Source organism: Ammospiza caudacuta, chromosome 1 (genome assembly GCF_027887145.1).
Source record: "Ammospiza caudacuta isolate bAmmCau1 chromosome 1, bAmmCau1.pri, whole genome shotgun sequence".
Taxonomy (NCBI): domain Eukaryota; kingdom Metazoa; phylum Chordata; class Aves; order Passeriformes; family Passerellidae; genus Ammospiza; species Ammospiza caudacuta.
Window position 1 is genome coordinate 129194999 of NC_080593.1, and position 21933 is coordinate 129216931.

The 21933-nt window shown below is 37.0% G+C and overlaps 1 protein-coding gene across 1 annotated transcript in view; it reads right to left on the reverse strand.

The window, feature by feature from the left end:
- Positions 1-21933, reverse strand: part of ZFPM2 (zinc finger protein, FOG family member 2) — a 308278-nt gene that overhangs the window by 141393 nt on the left and 144952 nt on the right. Inside the window, exon 4 of the mRNA XM_058809042.1 lies at positions 19612-19730. Coding sequence (XP_058665025.1) covers positions 19612-19730 — 119 coding nt within the window. The remainder of the gene's footprint in view (positions 1-19611; positions 19731-21933) is intronic.

Genomic DNA, 21933 nt, shown 5'->3' on the forward strand with positions numbered 1-21933 from the left:
CGTGAGATCAGTCCACTGGTCCATCGAGCCTGCTAGCATGCCTCTGGTAGTACCCAAGTCTGATGTTTAAGCAGAAGATGGCACAGTAAGCCCTTAATACACCTGACTAATTGTGTGTAATGTTAAACTTGGGCAGGGGCAGAAGCAAGAGATTCCTGCTTGCTCTCTGCTGTGCTCACTTAATGCCCAAAGACAGAAACTGATTCTGGCCCCGTAAGCAGCAAAGTAACAGGCAGTGATAAAAGTATAAGGATTCTTTTCAAGTCAGCCCTACAACTGGCCTAAGGAATGGGTGTGCTATCCTGAACAGGGAAATTCATCATATGTTTCTAATTTACACAAAATTACCATTCAGTCTTTAAAAAAAAAAAAATCCTTAAAATCTGTTCTAAATACTACTTTTAAGCACTTAACTCTAAATTACCTCTTTGGGGTGGAGCTGGAAATGAAGGAAAGGCAGGTCCTTGTACATTACAAAAAGGTCTTGGAGATCAGTAAGAAAAAGGACAGAGAAATTAGAGAAAAGTGAAAGAAACACAGCTGAAAGAGTGAACAAGGAGAGATTGGAAAGTGAGGAGAAAGGCTAAGGAGCAAGTACCAGAAATATAAATAAGAGATAATTATCAGGATATGTAGGACTGGAAAGTAAAGAGCCAAGGGAATCTGTGTGGCTGCACATGATGCTGAAGGGAGAGATCTGTTCAGGTAAGGACTGAGTAACAAGACAAAGGCAGTCAAAGCCACTGACAGAACTTCACCTTTCCACAATGCTCCAGACTCTGCTTTTTAAGACCCTCAAGTTCTGTATTCCAGGTAATCTTACAGAAATATTCAGAAGTTCAGAATATGAACAAGATGTCAAATAGGGGTGTATGCATGAAGACATGGAACAGCAAAAACTGTCAAATACATTGGTAATAATCACCCAAATAGGCCAATAGGAAAGAAAACCAAACATGAGGTTGCTATCAATGGCTGAAGCTGATGAAGATCTCAGGGCATTTGTAGAGTTTTTGACCAGAGCTAAAGTCTGCAAGGACTTTTATACCTTTTGAGATACATTCGGCATTCCTCCTGCAGAATAATTTCCTTCATCCAAACCTGAACTCTTCTTTATCAGTATCTGCACAAATGCAGCAATAATCTGTAGTGCATGCCTTACAAAGCTATAAGGTGATCCTCTACATATTCTCAAACTCCCCCTGCCACAGAACAACCCCACCCAACCCCACCCAAACAATCAAACAGGAAGCAGGGATTTTTTTTTTCTAAAATGAGTAATTTTTTTTCTCCCCAGACATTTGTGAAATTAGTTATTTTAGTTGTCACCCCTTTCAGAGAATGATGTTCATATCTAAAGTTAAAATTAATACAAATGACTGAAGAGGCACAGCCTCATTACAAAGGATTTATACACAAACCCTCTTATCAATACCAACCTCCTAGTTCTTAGACTCCTAAAGACAGAAATATGGAGCTACAAATAACATTCATTTCCCAATTACTATGCCAACCAGCTCTTTTATTATAGACTGTATTTGCATTTGACTGACTGGCCTATTGCAAACATAGTGCTGCTACACCATCATCAACCATTTTCTCTTTTTCAAAGACAAAATCCAGACTATGCACACCAGTGTACTATCTATTGGTTTAATCATCGCTTTACATTATAAGGGATCCTACTCTTTGCAAATTTGGATTTTTTTATATAATTTCATGTTTGAATTTTAAGGCATCAGTTATGAAATTATGATAATTTGTTGCAGAGTAATTGTTTCTTGACTTATGTATCAGTTTACTGATTTTCTTTTATTTTTTATAGGTGGTACATTTGAGAATGCATTCAAAGAAGCATTGTTTTGTATTTGCATTTTCTTTATAGTGAAGATCTGCATATAATATACATAAGAAGTATAGTCTTCTTTTGTATCATTAATTGTCTATGAATAGATGGGATTCCTAAATGTCTATTTTTCAGTAACAATTTTCTTATAAAAAGTATAAAAATTAGTTCAGTTCTCAGAGTACCAATGTAAAATGCTTTGGGTGCCTGCTCATCATTCCAGGAAATAATCTCATAACACAGGTGATTGTCTAATCTGTAGGAAACCTGAGACCCCCAGTGTGCTGTAAGGCAGATCTGTTAATTTCTTTGTGCCTTGATCTTCCATTAGAAAGTGTTTCCTGTTCTTTGTCTATAAGTTCTTTCAGGAAGGGATTTTCTCTCTGCCATCTTGATTCAGCCATTGCAATAACAGCAGGATTATCTGTTTTGTGACATTTAATAAGCTAGACTGGATAACAAAAACTTCTTAGGGCAGAAAGTGCAAATCAAAAAAATTAAGTCAAAATAATTAAAATACTAGAATTCAAATAAACAGTCACAAATACTGTTGTCCATTATTTCTGCAGGTATATTTGATTTAAATCTTCTCTTGTTGCTTCTTAGTCTAGTTGTTTTGGTGCCAGATTTAAAGTGAACTGACTGCACTGTCACACAAGACGAACAGAATGTCTCACACTCACTGCATGCAGCCAACGCTGGCAACTAAGGAATGGAATAAGTGGAACACTTTGCTATTATGAAAGTAAAATTATGCTCTTCATCATTCTTTATATAGGGAGAAAAAGGCATATTGATGGAAAAATCCACCTTGCTTATTCAGATATATCCAATTTTCTTAATGATATCCTTATTTTATACATATCTGGGAGTAAGGCACAAAATGGTAGTGCTCTGCTTTGCATTGTGTCTAAAATTAAACTCATCATGGTTTCAGAAAAAGAAAGAAAAGTCACCTCTCCTGCCCCACTGAAACATTTGGGATTCTACATCTAGCACACCATGGCCAAAAATATGTCACAAAGACTTCTGAAATTAAAAAAGGCAAATGAAAAGTGATGCTATTCCATGAATTTGAAAATATTTCAGAATTTAAAAAAAATATATAAATAATGAGGAAAATTGCCTGAAGTTCAACATTTTAAAGAGATCAATGTTTAAATATTAACACTTCAAACTTCTACCAGTACACTGTTTTTCAGTAACGTTCATGACAAATCATTGTCACTAGTCTATTGAATGTCATATTGTGGAAATGCACTGGTGGAACAACACCCACTTTTGTACACTAATACTGCAGTGATGTATCAGATTACACAAGAAATAGTTTTGGTATGGACACATTAAAATGAAGTTGGGCAAATGGAAGAAAAACATCTTAAGAAAATTCTGCACTGTCTAAAATTTTGAGAGATTTCAAATTTCTTTAAAAGATACAGTTTTCCCATTTTTCTCAGGGATTATTTCAAAATTACTCTGCTCCACCCTCTGTTTGTTACAACTAAAATTAAAAGCAATATTAACTAAACATCTTTATCATTCATATTGTATCTAAAAGTATGCACTATTCAATGAAAACAAGAAATGTCTCTCTTTTTATGTGCAAAACACCACTCAAATATCCTCATACACATCTTATAGGGGAAATTTTTCTTCTATAGAAATCCATGTTGATGACTTTAATTTCAATTTACAGTGCTTTCATATATGATATTAAAACAGTAAGCAGTGGTACTTAATAGAATCAAAAGGCAATATGATGATAGTGAGGTCAGTCATGCTTTTACTGTTAACACTTGTGCAATGATTTATTCATTTTTCATTCTACTTACTTTCGTGTTTGAACAAACATAAATTAAACTTACACCTCCTCATAACTACCAGTTGGCACATATGTGATAGTGGTAAAGACATATACATAAATAATTAGCAGAGATCATGATACTATATGTGTTCTATTCCAAATTAAAAACTTTCTGACTCTTTCTAGTGAAAACTATCATTCCTGTCATGTGCACATTCCTCTTTTTCAGAAAACACAACGATAAATTTAGTGACCGGTGTGGCAAATGCGAGGGATTGTAATCAAGTTGAGAACTGCAAAGAAAATCCAAGTCAAACCACAAGAAGTTGGAGATTATGATCAGACACAGACAGTGAAGAGTGTCATTACTGAAATGGGTACGGTTGGTAAACATTGCCCAAGTCTTAGCACATCACTAATATTAGCATTTTATCTAAATAATGGAATGGGCATTCAAAACTACCTCAATTTCTGGAAGAATGTGGAAATTTCAGATTTTTAAATTTTTTTTAAAATTCTACACTGGAGTGATTTAACAGATCTATTAATGTATCACTTGGATCCTTTCTCCCCACAGCAGTCTAGTGCTCAGGGAACGTGCCTTGCACTGGAAGCTATGCATGAGGCCCTTTGATGCCAACCTTAGGCACACAACTAGTGCCACTCACATTTTGAAGTCCTGACATCAAAACAACAGGTTATTCACTATTCAATTTTCATTTTTTATCTATTCTGTTGCACTTTTTTGTTTGCTGGAGAATAGAAATTAATGGCTTTAAGGAGAAAAGGGCACTGCAGGTCTCATATGTCCCATGTAATATCCTCTGGGCTCTGCTTCGGTTTCTTCCATTAAATCTTGAAAAGCTTTACATTAAGAGTAACCATATTTTTCAGCAAAACAGCATTATGGTGCTTTGTGTTTTCTGATTATTCATTTCCATCAGTGACTATAAACAGCTGGCACTGGTGCCAAATTTGTTACAGGGAGATTAATGTTGGCAGCACAAGAGATTCTGAGCTTTTTAAAATAAATTTGGCACCAAGCTCCAAAAGGGTTCATCATCACTGATCTAGATTACATCCTTCTTTATCAGAAAATAAGTTTAAAAATTTCTATCTAAATAAATACTCCAAATTTATTTGTATTTTCTTTCACTAGATTAATGCATATAAGAAGAATTCTCTGAAGTCATCTGCAAACTCACCGCATTTTCTTTCCCTATCTCTAAAAAACTCACGTCTGCTGCTTTAGTGTGACATAACTGTTACTACACTAATCTTAACCATTGCCATTTTGGCATTTGGCTTCCACACTCACTAGTTGCCATTGCACTCATGTCTGGTTTAAAACCAGGACCTAAGCTAGCTGAGGCTAGCAGCTGTCTTTTTAATATCAGGCCCAGAGTCTAGGAAAAAAGAGGATTAGTTCCTGACTTGAACCTCAACAGGCTGCAGCACTACAGATGTTAAATATCATAATAATGATTGTATCTTCCTCACACAGTGATTATTAGCAAAGCTGTACAGCTTTCAAAGAGCCCTTGTTTTTACTTTTCAGCAGCAGCTGAAGCAAGGAACACATTACCATTACAAGATGAAGCTGTACAATCTCATCCAACAAATGATCTCACTATGACCCTCACACTAACTTTGCTATTAAGCAAAAACAGGCACATTTTCAAATATTGATTTCAACTAATGTCTGATCCTAACAGGCATGATCTTATCGGGGCCCCACTATAATAGAAGGAGTGTCAGAGTTAAACAGAATAGGTTTAGATAAGATCACAATCTTCCTCACCATGATGTGATGCTATCACTGAGTGAGTATAGTATTTGCAGTAATTATCATTAATAGATATTGGCAACAGGAAGAGTGGTCACTGCTAAGATCTAAACAAATTTGTGCATGATTAAATAAAACAAGTTTTATCTGAATAGCGGGTCAGGGTATGTTATGTTATGTTCCCCAAGAGACTTTGCTGCCTTCATTTTTTTTCTTTGAAATGCCAGATATTGAATTAAGAGAGAAATACTGACGAACAACATTGCTACCTTAGTTTGTTCTGTACTTTCTGTTTTGTGGCAAACTGCCACTTCAGTCTTCCTGCTGCTTTCCTGATGTCTACTTAGACCAGGCATCCCATGCCATGTTGTGTTGACAGACCCTGGTGCCGGGGTTTGGCTCAAGAGCCATGGCCACGGCTGATTTCACAGCACCCTCCCTTCTCAGCAGAGACCAGAGCAGCGAGGAACTGTCTGACAGGAGGTGTTGGAAGCAAAAGCTCATCCATCTAGGCTTTGAGCCCTACAGCTGATTCCTTACTTGAACTATTCCTCACAGGAGTTGGGGCAGCCCCACAGTGGGCTAGCCTGGAGGACTGCTCTCTAATGTAAGTGTGGGCTGTGGCAAAAGCCACAACAGACAAGGCTGACAGACATCTGGCTTAATTTGATTTTTGCTTTACCATTTGTTCTGATTGTGGTAGGGTTTCTGCATTCTCAGAAAGAAGGTGGTACTGTAAAAGGGAATACCTGCTTCAAATTCTATATGAAACTCTGAAGTCTTTCTCCCCTGAAGCTGTTAGCATGTAAGGCCAAAACAGCACAGAATGAAAATAAAAATTTATAGCCCTGGAAAAAAAAAATCAACCTAGGAAAACTGAAAACACCAATACAAAAAAAAAAAGTCAGCTGATAGTTATGTTTGTACTTATTGTAATGAAACCGGAGAAGCATAGCTAAACTTTCACAGACCCAAGCCATATAAAAATAATACTTGAGAAAAGGGTGCAAATCTAAAATCCCCTTAACTATTATCAAAATTTTATCACAATTTATCAAAATTATCACCATTATCAAAAATTAGCCATGTTGCAATGTGTAGAATTAAAAGGGAGTAATCAGAATTCCAAGAAGCAATGTTCTCTATGTCTATTGTGACAACAATATTGAATTCTAATATACTATTTTTCATCCTTACAGAAATTAGCTAATTAAGTCAACTTAAAAAAAACATTTCTGAATTAATAGTGTACTTGCCAAGATTACAAAAATATTGGTCTTCTCTACAGAAACTTACAGGCAGCTTTTCTACTTATCTTCATGTATTTGTCTTCTCAAATGTGTTATTAACTCCAGAGCACTGAAATCTTTTTGATAATCACTGAAGATGAATGTATCAGGACAATCAGCAGCATATGGAACACAGAATGCTGCCAGATGTTAACACACTAAAATAAAGCAGAACCATCCAAGTATTCTGTATCTTGTCTAAAAATAATATACTCATTAACCTTAACCCTATGAAACCAGTCCCATCTTCAAGGTCATATAAATAACAAATATTTATCTTCTATGGAGAGGCTGTACTTGCAGCATTCAGTGTCGGAAAATGCGAAGCATACCTAACCCTACTGCTTTGAATGGAAGTTTGAGGTGCTCAGCACCTCCTGCTAGTGCTCAGTGCTAGCCAAAATCAAGTCCTAAGTGCACTAGGACTTGATTTTGCCTAGCCACTTAGATTAAAAAAACCACTTAGATTAAAATATACAGACATACAACTGTGACCTCTAACACACACTTATTTTGGAAGAGATTTGCCCATGCTCTATGTTGCCTTGACAGAATGATTTCCACCATCTTTGTAATCCCTATACAGATTTCAAGTGAGAATACCAAGGCAGCATGCTACTGCAGCTCTCATGAGGTTGAATACCAGGCTGCAGCGAGTCATGGCAGCTCTCATGAGGTTGAATACCAGGCTGCAGCGAGTCATGGCAGCAAATTCCACCCTGTGAAACTCTTTGCTTCCCCATGCCTTGCAATTATCCCAGAGGAGACTCTGCAAGTGCAAGACGCCGTGCTTCAACAGCACAGCAAAGAAGCACAGAAAACAATGAGAATGTCCTGACTGTATTTCTGAAGAGCTCAGGAGACCTCTCAGTTATGGCAGTTATAGTGAACAAACAGATAGTTAAGTATCTTTGGTATGACTGACAAGAAAATACTTGTTAGAGGTCAGAAAGGCCATTTAGTCCCAAGTAAGCTCCTAGCCAGAGCAAGCTAATAGTTGCTACTACAAAGCCACTTAAACCCTGCAACAAGCACTAACAACAGGACTTGGGACAGGGAATGCGAGGAATGTTAAGAAGTCACAACCACACCGAGTGGTCTCACATTTGTGAGGTCAAGTTTCAAAACATGCATATTATTCTTATTTTCCACTGCTGAATGTTGGTGGGGTGGGGGAAAGTGCTTTCAAAAGTAATCAGTATATATGCAGTCTTCCACGGCACACAGGTACCACTTCTGCATGCATTTAAGAGATTTACTAGCACAGAAGCACAAAATGGACTCTGAGGATGCTGGTGATGCCAAAAGCCTCCATGCAAATGTTTCCATACTGAAACCATGGTGTATTCTCTGTTTTTCAGCCTATCTAATAGAGGCTCTGGTACCTGATAGTGAATGACTGACTATAAAAATCAAGATTCAGCTTACTCCCTCAGGCATGCTGTTCTGCCAGATCAAAGTGCACACACTTGGCATCCTGAAAATGCAATATTATTGCTCTCACTCTGCAAATTCATGGCACAAAAACCAGGGACAATGATCCTTAGAATCCTGAGACAATGATCCTTATAAAAAAACAAGGACAGAAAACTTAGAAACAATGTCCTCAGTAGAATTAGAAGTCCTGTTTTGAAAAACCTACACTGATTTTATATTGGCTATAATTCTAACTTTAGTTAGCAAGAAAGAAGAATGGGAAGGGAGAATATTCAGAAGAAAAAAAAAAACAAACATGCAGGCAACTGAGAAGGAACATGCCAAAGAAATATAGCAGCTTACTTCTTCATCTCACAGCTAGCCCTTGTTATATTTCAATTAGATTTTGAAACCAGCATCCTATACTGGTATGACCAACTGTCTAGCTTCCTGTAATGACCCATCTGCCATCTTCTACAAAAAAAAAACAGTGTCTCATTCTGCTCCTTTTAAAGCCAATCTTGAAAGATTTTAGCTACCTGCAGGCATTTCTGGGCAGCCAAACAAGTGAAGTTGGCTGCAGACATTTCTCAGCATCAGGCTGCCAAAAGCCACAGGGTCATCTGCTCCCTCTCCTTCCCCCACGCCACAGCTCAGCTGTGCCTGCACCACTCGTGGCGCCTTGGTCCAGCCTGTTCTGAAACACACCAGCCACAGACTGGCTGCAAACTCCTGAATCTCCTCCAGCTTCTCACTCTCACTAACATTAGGAAGCTCTTTCTCCTCGCTAACCTAAATCTCCCTTGCTGATACCTTGCTGAGCCTGGAAGGTTCACCTAATGCAATCCTTCACGTGGTTCCATGGCTTGTGATCCAGGCGGATCCAAGAAGGAAGGAAAATCCACCACCACAGATGCATGCAGGATTAAGATGGTATTTTGACTTGGAGGAGGTGAATTGACCACAGTGAGAAAGGAAACAGGACTAAGGTAAAATACTAGATCCCAAAAGAGAAGAATATGATCTTGAATTTAACAAATATAAACGTCAAAATCCAATATTTAATGTAGTAAATGCAACTGTATCCAAGAGGAAGAAACAGTGTAAAAGCAAAGCAGTTAAGACTAATATGCACCATAAGGTCCAGTGCAGAATTAAAAATCTGCAATAGTAGAACCAGACCCTTCAAAACAAGCAGAAAAGAAGGAACTAAGATATTTTGGATCTACTATTGTTTTCTGATTTATTGGTCGCTTTCCTTTATGCTAATTTGCCCCAGTTTTCTTCCAAAAGTGAGGACAACAGCTTGCAGGAGAGGGAGAGAAGGAAGAATCCTTCCTCACCTCCCCAGCTTCGAGGCACACCTCCCTCAGCTCCCCTAAACTTGTCTTTAATGTCCTCACACATCGCAGGAGTTCCAGTTTCTTGTTTAAAAAAAGTGGCCACCCATCCCCCAGATCAGAGACTGTCATGGGGAAATGAAAGCTTCAAAGTAAAAGAAATATTCTGGGAAATGTCTTTTAAATTTTTTTAAATAAATACATAAATAATAATTATAATTACTAACATATATAAAGCTTATATTGAAAATAGTATCTTCTATGCATTTCAGAAATCAAATGTCAAAAACAAGATATAAAAGCTAATCTGTGACAGGAAGAATTTTAAATTATAAAACATATTCTCAGAGTGAGAATAATCTACATAAACTGTGATGGTATCTCATATGTTATGTAGTTTTTCCGAAATGCATCAGTAGTGTTCAGAGTGCTATCCTTCCCTTCCAGCACAGAAAGGACAGTATTTTGTCTATGCAAAATTCAATTATTTTCTAAACATGTTAAAAGAGCTCAAAACCTATATTTAATGAGTCACAAGTTGTGAAGCACTTTGCAAACACTTTAAAATGCATTAGTAAAAAGAAAAGGGGCAAACGTTTCTTAATTAATTTAAAGTTATTTAAGATGGGACATGATTATTACAGAAGAACAGAATCCTTTATGTTGGAAAAGCCCTCTGAGATCACCAAGTCAAATCTAGTCCTTTCCCTGGTTGCCACCTTGTCAACCAGACCATGGCACTAAGTGCCATATCCAAGTGTTCAAGTCACTCCTTGAACACCTCCAGGGATGGTGAAATCCCATCATCCCTGGGCAGCCTATTCCAACACTTAACAATCCCTTCCGTGAAGAAATTTCTCCAATGCCCACCCTGAACCTCCCATGGCACACCTTGAGGACATTTCCTCTTCTCCTGACATTGGTCACCTGGGAGAAGAGACCAATCCCCTTCTTGCTACAACCAACAAAACAATATAAATAAGAAACCATATAAACCCTAATGAGGCTATGCATATAATCTACCATGTACGGAATATCAGGACACACAACTAAAACTATAAATAAGTAACCTATAAATAAGAAACAGCCAAACCTATAAATAAGGCCTTGCTGCAGGTCTGGGGGCTGCTAGGGAAGGTAAGGACAGCAAGAGATGGTGCCTCCTGAGCTCTTTGCTCTGGAGCCTCAACAGCTGGAGCTGCTTGTGTTCTGAGCTTCCTTGAGTCTGAGGAGCCACCAGGGGATTAGACTGATGAACTTGTTCTCCAGACTTGATAAATGAGGCTCAGGACATTTATAAGCTTCACTCAGCATTGAATTTCTCAGGCCAAGCTCTAAATTTCTTTGTGCATACTTTGGTAGTGCAAAGTAGATTTGCTGCCTCTGGAAAAGGACTCATTTTGCAACATCATTAGAAAGGGAGCTACAGTCAAATGGTGAGGAAAGTTCAGCAAAATTGAGGGGTTTAAAATAAAACAGATTTTTAAGACCTAGTAACAGTCAATACCTCCTTCTGACTAGAATATGCTATTTTTATACACTCATGATCACTTACATTGGGTGGGTATATATATAAGCACGTATATATAGTTACTATATTTTTAACATGTTTATTTTAAAATATCAATTTTTAATATATTTATGTATACATACATACTGTACTAACAGTATTTACTTACTAGAAATATTGAGAGGTTTTTTTCTATTCAGAATGTTCAAACCCACACTTTCATACAACAGAGTTAATTTGGCTGCAATGAAACCACCAGAAGTAACTTTAATTTCCATCCTTCTTGAAAATTTATAGGCTACTTCTGTCAAACATATTCAAATAGAAAGGGAGCTAACAGATCTTTGGAATTTGGATCATTCCATCACGTATGAAAGTCATCAGCAAGCAGCCACTGTCTCAACTGAATCCACAGGTCCAGTCCTTTAAGTAATTTATTTATTTAATGAAGATAGCCAAAAATTTAAAATATTGTTATTGTAACCATGATATGGTACCTTGTAACTATGATATGGTACCTATGGTTCTGCACTTTTTATTAGCAAACAAATTTTGACGCCACCAAAATGTGACATTTCACACCAGGATTCTTTCTACAGTACACTTTTTTTTTTTTTCAAATAACTGCCTACTATGGCATCCACAAGTCTTATGGAAAGCATTTGTTGATGTTTTCATAATCTTATGCATTTGTATGTCCAGACAGCACATCTTGACAACATACTGAGTGCAACAAAGTGCTACCACAGTTCCACAGGCAACAGCTTCTCAGTGCTTTTTTCCACTACCAGTGTACCCTAAGGCTAACTATCCTTAGGCAGGCACAGCTTTATGTGTAGTAGGACAAAAAAAAAACCAAAACCATGAGCTTCCAGGACATTTTATTTTTAAATGGTCAAAGAGAGAGCACAAGCCTTCTAGTCTTTCAGTTCCATGCCCATTGTAACTACTGAATTCTTGTCTTACCAATGCAAACATCTTCATAGACACAAACACCTCCATGGCCTTATGTGCCACTAAAATGATGGAGCTAGAATTTCCCATGCTTGTTCTATGAATGTGAAACTATGTGTCAACATTTTAGAAACTGGATTTTATTTCAGAATAAAAAAAGATAGTGTTAACATCTAGTGAGAAGAAAATTACTTCCAAAACTGCTGAATATTTAAATCTGGCATTTTATATCTTCCTAGTCTATAATATGCATGTTTCACAAATAAGAAGAAGTATTATTATAGAAAGCATGAATTTAAAAATTTTCCTCAGAGGACAACATTTAATACTGAATTGCTCATCTTAAACACATGTATAGAACTTGTGCCAGTCAGGTATTGTAGTCCAGTGAGCAATATGAATGACCTTAAATGGAGATAAATAAATTCTTTTTCTTACATGAAGTTTTAAAATAAGACTACATCCCATTCTGAAAGTTGTGTTCTAAATTTATCAAAATCAACAACAGCAAAATAAGAATCTGAGTCTTAAAGCCTGTGGTACAGAGAAGATTAGACTAGGTAGAAGACCTTTTAAGATTTGACACAGACTCTTAGAAGCACAAAAATATGTTACAACTGAAGTTTATTTCTGTGATTCTCTAATTAAGCAGCTTTCCTTCTCTCTCTTTTCCCCACATCCTAAAATGCAAGAGCCTGGCACCTGGAGATAGCACCTCCCTCCACTGCTGTCTGGGAGGCTCTGGACCAAATTTTCTTGCTTTTTTTTCTGTCCCGGGCTCCCGACTTTGCCTCATCTCTTCTGCAGAACCATCCCCTTGCTCTGCTCTCAGCAGGTGCCTGGCTATGTGTCCCAGGGTAGATTCCCATTCTCAGAAGGACCCTCTACTGAAATGAAGCTTGCCAAAATAGGACAGATAGTATTATTGAGTTTTCTCCCAGGAAACAGAGTAAGTTTAATGGGAATGATTGGAAAAGTCTATTACTTAATTACAAAAGTATTAGGGTAAATTCTGCTTAATGGAGATGCTCATGTCAAGCACCAAGTAACTGAATTATTGTTAAAACCTTTCAAAATGACCAGTGATAGTTTTAAAGAAATGTTAAAGCTCTGCTGTTTGGATAAACAGATGTCAAAATGAACCATGGATAAGTGTAGTTTCAAAAAAGGCCTAAAGTTAAGGAAACAACATGAAAAAAAAAGAACAATTTTGTGTAAAAATCCCTTGTTGATATTTTGGAAATAACCAAATAATAAATGAAGGAAAAAATAAAGATGAATGAATCCTGTCTTACTTGTATGTTCTTTAAATATTTAATAACTTAAAATGAAGGCTATGGTAAGGTGTGCAGTGCTAACACCAGTGTACAAGTAGCATTTTGACAGAAGAGAAAGATTAAGGTTCTCCTATACTCTACCATGTTGCTTCATCCCCTATCTGAGACCTGGAAACTACTTCTGCAAGTTGGAAAAAAATGTTTTTGAATTTTTCCAAAACAGGGTGTTTATTCAGATCCTTACTACATCTTGCTGTCATATTATTAGCATTGCCTAAATATGTGTAAATATAAATAAAAGAGCAGAAATACGTTTTTAAAAAAAGAAAAGCACCTAAAGTACAATTGCACATGAAAGTTTTGGAAAAAATGGCACTTTTGTCATTGCATTCTCCTAAACTACATGTCTATATAAATGGGAGAACACTTGATAAAAGATGAACTAATGTGAGGTGTAATGTTCTCAAAGATCATTATGGATGGCCATGTGGACATCTTGGCATATCTCAATATTTTTTTAAATATTTCAGTCTTGAAGGCCTCAAGTTGTGCCAGAGAAGGTTTACACTAGATATGAGAAAAATCTTCACTTTGGCAAGCATTGGAACAGGCTGCCCAGAGAATTTGTGGAATCCCCATCCCCAAGGTGTTCAAAAGACATTTGAATGAATTACATGGGGACATGATTCAGTGATGAACACAATGCTGCTGGATTAACAGCTGGACTTGCTGATTTTAGAGGTGTTTTCCAACCTTAATGATTCTATGGTTCTAAGCAGCCAATCCCAACACATGCACACAGCACATTAGCACATAGCTGTTGGGTGACATCACGTGCTGTCCTAAGTGCTGCAACAATAACATCTGCTCATGTTTGGGATGGAAGGAAGTGATCTTAAACTAGATCACAACATGAAAGAGACTGACAGTAACAGTAGAAAGAATTAGACAGAAACGTTTTTGTAGTCACTTGAAATATTTAAAGGAATAAAAGTAATATAACAAAGATGAGAATCAAGGTTCATTACTCAGTACACTATTTTTGGTAACTAAATATAAAAATTTCTCTGTGCTATTAAGAGACAAATTCTCCATTTGCAATTAAATATCTAAAGATAAAATCTACCTTATCCCTCTCTATGTTTGAATACAAGAAAAAGAAACTATGGACTGGCTGCAGTCTGGCTATGGACAAACTACTACCCCTCTGTAGCCATGCAGCACCTCCAACAAAAGTCCTGAGGAAAACCTCGTGCTGCAACTCTGAAGATTAAAAGTCACTGTTTACTACAGACATGAGGTTTCTGACCCAAAGTGACCAGCCCCAGATTAGTGAGGGAATAACTTTACTGCATTTTGAACCTTGGCTCCTCAGCCCTCACACACCACCCCGTCAAACAGTTCCATGAGCATATCTTTCAGAGATGTCTCTTTGGTGTTGAACCTCCCAGATCCCATTTAAGGGTCCCTGCTGTGTCCTACTGCTTGCCTGGCCCAACCCTACAAATTCTTCTCCTGTGGATTCTCTTCACAGCCGCATTGAATCCTCTTTTCCTTATCAGGCTCATACAGGCCTGCCCCGCATACTCTTCCCTGCAACAAGGAGATGAGAATGGCGAGCTGAATACAGCTGATCATTGTTTTGCTTTGCAAAACCCTGCCATGGGCACAGATTAACACCAAAAACTAGATGGCAGCAGCCAAGGGAAAAGGCCTCTTGGAATGCCTCCACACGACTGCCGGAGCGACCACTGCTCGACATCCATGGTGGGCTACGTGGTTCAGGGCTGCTTTTGTTTCCATAGGCCTCATTCCCATCAAGCTGTCCCCTCAAACAGGGAAAATATTTACAGCTGAAAGAAGCAAGTGAACAGCTTTTTCTTAGCTAGGTTCCTAGTGTCTTGAATTTAGATCTGCCTACACCCAGCAGCTCCTCTTTCAGTGGGCTGTATGTCCAGTCTAGTAAGGTCTTCTGCTCTTTTCACCTGCATGCTCATATTAGACTTGGCATTTGTGCAAACCCACTTTCCTGTTAGACAGGAATTGGAATCACAAACTAGGAGTCTGATGCATAAAAATGTATTTCTATCAATTTGTAGGTATCCGTGATCTACTGAACTTTCTGTGATGCAGCAAGACACAGATTTGGAGCCTTCATGGTCAAATTGTGTTGTCTTCCATTCTACAGCTGAGTTCTCACCAGCTGTAGATCACCAGTAGTATTGCTCAAACCCTTCATGAGTCTGTTTGTCTAAACAGGGTGATTATATTAAATCTCAAGCAAATATGGAAACATGCAGACACATGCTTCCTAGAAACATGTTCATTTTCTAGGCTTGAAAAGATATTCCTATGCATTTAATTTTCTAGGGACTACCCAATTATTATTGAACAGTGGATGGAAAGTGAAAGTAGTGGAAGGAAATGGAAGGGAGTAAACTCAATGCCCAGTTGTGCTGACAGATGCAAATTATGCATGCAGCTGAGAGAAGAGCAATTTTGGTAGTTTGGCAAAATTACAGGAACAGATATTTGAAAGTATCTAAATAGGTCTATCACTTTAAATATAATACAAGTATCTATGTAGGTATCTACAAATATTTAAGAATTATAAAAGAAGTTCTTAAGGTCAAACTGAAATAAAACTTAAATGCCTAGACAAGTTTTAAGATCTAAGACTCACTTGCTAAAAACAATGTCTTAGGATTTTCTGTTGGCCGCATGCAGATTGTTTAATCAACACTAACCGTAATAATAGCATTCCTTATTTCATAATGGAATTTTAAGTAATTCATGATTACTGGCTAAACTCTTAGATGAGAAAAATTAGAAAAATTAAGAACTTTATTAGTCATTGATCCCTTTCAAGTCCACCTTTAGTTTGAGTATTCTTCAGTCCTGATGTGGGTCTTGCTCTACCATATTTCCCAACAGTGCCGCAACACTGTTGATACACCTGCTATTCCTATTGCAATTGTGAACGGCATTAAACTAATTTTTGTTCAAGGTACCCAGTCTTCCACTACTCTGAGATGTGCACTGCTAACATATTTCAAGAGAGAAACTTGAAAGATCTAAAATGTAATTGACATCTGGCACGGTGACTCAATTAAATACCGTGCTGAATTAATTAACTTGCTCCATCTCACGAGCCAACAGCAGCAAGACCGTATTCAGCAATGCAGGACTGCTGGAAACAAGAAGATATTGTATGTACAGGCTGCATTCAGTGCAGAGCGCAAGGGGAATAAGTAAGCTCTCATTGTTACAGCCTGAATTAATCCTGTGAGGCACTGTCATATTGCAATCACCAAACAGTACAGTCAGGTAAGACACTTTTAGTGAGACACAAACTGATTTCCCAATAAAGGTAGCAGCTGCAAAAGTTATGATATTTACTCACATGGGGATCCCTGAATTTTTCTTTACTTTTCTCTCTATACAAAAAAATCCACATTAAAACTCTTCTCCAAAAATTTGGTGTTTATAGCAGTATAATGTTTGAGATTGTCATTCAAAAATGAAATAAACTAGATTTCAGCTCTTCATGTGAAAGTTTGATTGAATTCTAGGGATTTGAGGCTCTACCCAAACGAGCTTCCCAAAACAGATATTAATAACCTAAGTAAAGAATCTCAATTCCCCTGATGAACAACAGAGAACATGTACAATAGTGAGATAAGTAATCAAATGGGTCAAAAAAGCCATAAAAAACCCAGAATAATTTCAAGACAAAAAAAAAAAAAAAAGATAAAAGAAAACCATGTAGAAGCTGATGTTTCTGATGTAGGAGTTTTGTTGCTTTAAGAGCAAATTAAAATTTCATCAAAACGTTTGCATTTCTTCACACAGCATTTTAAAGTAACAAATGTAGGATTACAGCAAACATCTGATATTTGAGAAAAAGAAAAATACTTAGAATCAGAGAATTGCTCAGGTTGGAAGAGATCTCTGGAGGTCATCCAGTCCAAAGTCCTGCTGAAAGCAGGGCAAACTTCAAAGTCAGATGCAACTTCGAAGTTAAATCAAATTGCTCAAGATGATGCCCAGTTCAGTTTTGACTTTTTCAAGGAATGGAGTTGCTCAGGGGACACAACAATATTTGTGAGAACTAAAATTCTGTTTAAAGAAACTTTTTCAGATTTCCAAATGTGTCTATATTTGTAGGCAAAACAAAAGTAAAATCTTTCAAGTATTAGTAAAAATAGACTTAATGATTTTAATTTGACAATAAAATGTATCTTTCCCATTTAGTGAGAAAAAAGTCCTGAAGATTTTCATTGAATGTCTCTGTGAACTATACTGAGAAAGCTGTTCTAGCCTATTACAATACCAAAATTTAAAGTCAGTTCTGCACATTGCTCCATTACCAGTTCATTAAAACCCAACTATCTTAACTAAATGCTTTTGATATAGAAAAAATGGTATTTGCCCAAGTTTAAAAAGCAATAACATATCTTAAAACATTCCTGTGCTATTAAGGAAGAAGCAAGGTTTTGCAAGGGTTGTGGTTCTACAACTCCATCCAAAAAAAAAAAAGAGATACAATATGATTGTATGATTGGCTGCGTGCTGACATGTTGTAAATTCATTCTAAGAATATCTGATAAAGATAAATTTTGTAGAGAAGGGACAATCAATACAACCTCCTATACTTAAACATTATCAGCATGTTGTCTACACCTGATGAAGTGGTACAAGTGGACAAAACCAAACTAGCATTTCTCTACAGTATGGATTCTGGAGACACTTTGAGCTACTACATGACTAAGGTTTCTGTTATATGAAAGGTGATGAAACTAGTTACGCTGGGATTCAGAAAATTATTTGAATTACAGGTGGTTGTCACATATGACCTTCTATAAAAAACATTTTGAGAATGATGACAGGCCAATAATGAAATAGATGAAGAAATAAAAATTAAATTGATGGAAAAAACGAGACAAGTTCAAATTTTCCAGTTTTTCCTTTCTAACAAATAAGGTGCTTTGACTCTGCAGTACTTCTGAAAATCTATTCTTTATTCAGGTGCCTGAATGGGAAGTCTGATCTGGATTGGGAATACTGAACTTTTGGAAACTCAGACAAAGTTTCCATGCCACTTTCTGTAACATTTCTTAGTACCATTTGATGAATAAAGTACACTAACGAGTACAAAACAGTAAGATTTTAAATGTCTACTATGCATTATATCTATACCATACTATACTATGTACTCAGAATAATGCTTCACTCAAATTTTAATATGCATATTTACCGAAAGTAAAATGCATCCTATCCAATAATCCTTAGAAAGAGAACTCCATTACATAGGCATAGGTTCTCTAGGGAGGAGTTGAAGAAAATAAATTTCTCCTTTTGTCTCCCCTGTCCATACAACCCCTCCCTGGCACTGTCCCAGATGATACATCAGCAGCTCAGGGCTCCTCACTCTCTTCAGGTCCTGCAAGGGCAGGATGACACCCAGTGCTGGGGAACACTGGGAATCTCAGTTTCTCCATCTGCAGCACAGAGGTGTGTACCCAAAATGCCTGTAATCCCTTCCTGTGAAACTGTCCCACATGTCTTTATGCTAAATACATTCAGTTCAAGGTCTGTAATAGCAAACAGTGATCCAGCTGCAGCTAATGGTTCTTCAGAAGTATCCCACAGGGCAATGCATGTTCCAAGACTGTTTAAACCTTCCTAGAGATATTAGTTGTTTCCTTCCTGATATTTTCAGAAAACTAATCTGAACTATACACAAATAATATTGAAGCTCAGACTTAAAACCAACACAAACAAAGATGAAATGAAGACCTAGAAATGACATGATTTTCAGTGCACTGAAGTGAGATCATTACTTTAAAGTAAAATGGTCTACACACTTTATGCAATCAAAATAAAAAATGAGGCTAATTGAGAATATATTATATGACAGGTGTCTTTTGATGCTTTTCAAAAAAACGTGAATTTGATGGAAGATTTTGCTATGTTCAATTACATTAAGGCAAATTTAATTAATTTTATCTTAAAATAATGTAGTTATTTATTTTTGATACATTTCTTTAATGTAAATTAAGTATTCAGCAATTAATACTATGAAAAATTTAAAAATCCATGAAAAAAAACAGATATTACTACTGAAACACAACACCTTGGTTCAGCAAACAAGGAAGTGACATTTCCCTTCAGCAAAAGAACAAGTTAAACCCCATTAACCTGTGCTCCAAATAACTTTATGTGGATGGTTGCCATAGATGAAGGAATTGGAGAAGAGCCAAATACCACTGTCCGCTAAAGCTAACAATGCCTGTTTCCAAACGCTCCGTCTGAGGAGCAATCCAGGCTGCTCCCTGAAGAATGGCACACAGCATAACAAAGAGAAGTGTCTCACAGCATCTACATACCAAGGTGTTATTATTCAGATCCATCTTCCCAGTGAAAGGCCCCCATGTTGTTCCGACCGGAAGCTGCTGCCGGCTCTGAATCTTGCGCTCCCCGTCTTTCTGGACCACCTCCAACTCTCCTGCAAACAAAGAAAACAAGCAGTGTTGAGAGTACTTTCACTCATGCCTTGACAACAACCACCTCTCCCTTTGTGTTGGTTTTACAAGCACAATGTTCTGAGGACCAATATAATGAGAATTAATTATGCTTGTCTGAAAAACAACTGATCTTGTCATCCTGCAAAAGAAAAACAAACCTTTTTCCCTTATAATTATATTCAAATTTGGTTCAGAAAGTCCCATTCCTTTCTTGCATCTTTTCACACACATTAGAGTTTGAAAGCATTTTTATTCAGAATAGCATTCCATAAGAGTTCTTAAGAAGTGCTGAGGAAGGGGGAAATGGCAGCTGAAAAGAGAGGGTCCAATAGCAGCCACACCTGGTGCATTAACCTCCTTGATGCATTTTGCTGCAGAAGATCACATTTTGAAGCATGCAGCAACTAACAATTCGAGAAAAACAGCATATAACCATAAAAAATTCACTACACCTCCAAGACACTACTAAAAGCATTTACTGCAATTACAAAAAGGATTTTAAACTTTTGGGATTTTACAGACAGTATGATTTCAGAATTAAACAAAAAATAAGTTTAATTTTTAGCTTAATATTATCAGACAAAATAAGTAAAAGCAATGGGAAAGCTGTATGATGGTGTTTTCTTAGTGCATAATGATTTTTAGTGCATGATATTCTTTTATTTTAAATAAATTTTGTATTTGAAATCAAAGACTTCAAAACTAACCACTTAAAAGAGAAATTTTTGCTCACATTAAATTTTCTGGATTTTTCATTAAAGTGAAAGAATAACACAATTCATCATTCTCATGAAGGGAAAAATAAATTCAGTCACCACCTTTCCCACTCCATATTTTTTCATTTTATTTCAAGATTAAAATATTAGTCTGTACGACTCTTCTTTGAAACCAGTTTCTTCACTAAGACTACTTTTTATGGACAAACATTTAATTTAAAAATACAGCAACAGTTATATTCATACACACAATTTCTAATACTATTTTCTAAATAAATTCTGGTTTCAGACATTCCTAGGGATACAATGGAACAAGGACAGGCTGATCTGTACTTTTCCAGTTAGATGTTTGACTGATTTTTTCCATGCTCTTGCACTTCCAAGCTTTCCCTTTCCTGAAGGTAGGCAAAAAATCTGTTGTTCTCAGAGCTCACCTCCACTTCACTACAGCCGTGATTTTTTCATGATTTGTTTTCCATGACTGGTAAAGCCCCTTGCTCCCTTTCCATACCAAACAGATGCAACAGTGATTCCTGTCTTTTGCATCAGCACATCTCAACAACTCCACCCCAAATAAGGATGGTGCTTTTCCACAAACAGAGCAAAGTCCAACTGTGCAAGGAGTCAATTCATCCCAGATTTAGCACTGGTGGTTGTTGTGAAATGAACCTTGGGCTGAAGGAAGTGACTAACTCCTCCTGGCTCACAGGCAGCCTCCACAACTTCCCCCAGCTAAACATTCCCCTGGATGCCTGGATTTACACTGCAGTCAGGCTACAAAGCTTTTACTTGTCCACGGGGGTTAATCTTGACCATCTTCCAAAGAGAAGAGCTGGCTCCAGCTTCCATTTTCAAGCACAGAAATCTAAATTTCACCTCTGAGTGTTGCAGATTACAAAACTACTCTACGTAAAATCGTGCATCAGATCCTTCCTGCAAACTGGAACAAATCTAGGAAATAGAGCTGTATTGGTTTACAAAAGCTTCTCTGTATGTGGGTGAGTCCTCATCATGACAGTGCTATGACATTTTAAGAGACAGTATGTGAGCAGGAAAGCTTATGGATTAATTATATCTAATTTACACATGTGACATATATGCGTCCAAACAGAAAAAAAAACCCCAAACAACCATAAAAGCATTTTTTCCTTCTCACAGTCACATTGTTACAAAATGCATTAGCTTTAAAAATCTCTTTATATGTTAATTATGGAAGAGAGAAATTGCAAAGTAACATGTTTATCACTTAGCCATACTGCAGCATTTTCTCTCTACAGAGAGATGAAAACTGCAGCACACTAAAAAACAGCCATGTCTATGGACATGTCACATTTAACTGATACCAGAGGAATCATGAGAATCTTTGAAAACCCTTTTAAAAAATAATTCAGCCTCCCTTTCTGCCACTGACATTTTTCATTTGAAAAGGGTTCAGACACAGTCAAACAGTGACTCCTTATCTGTACCT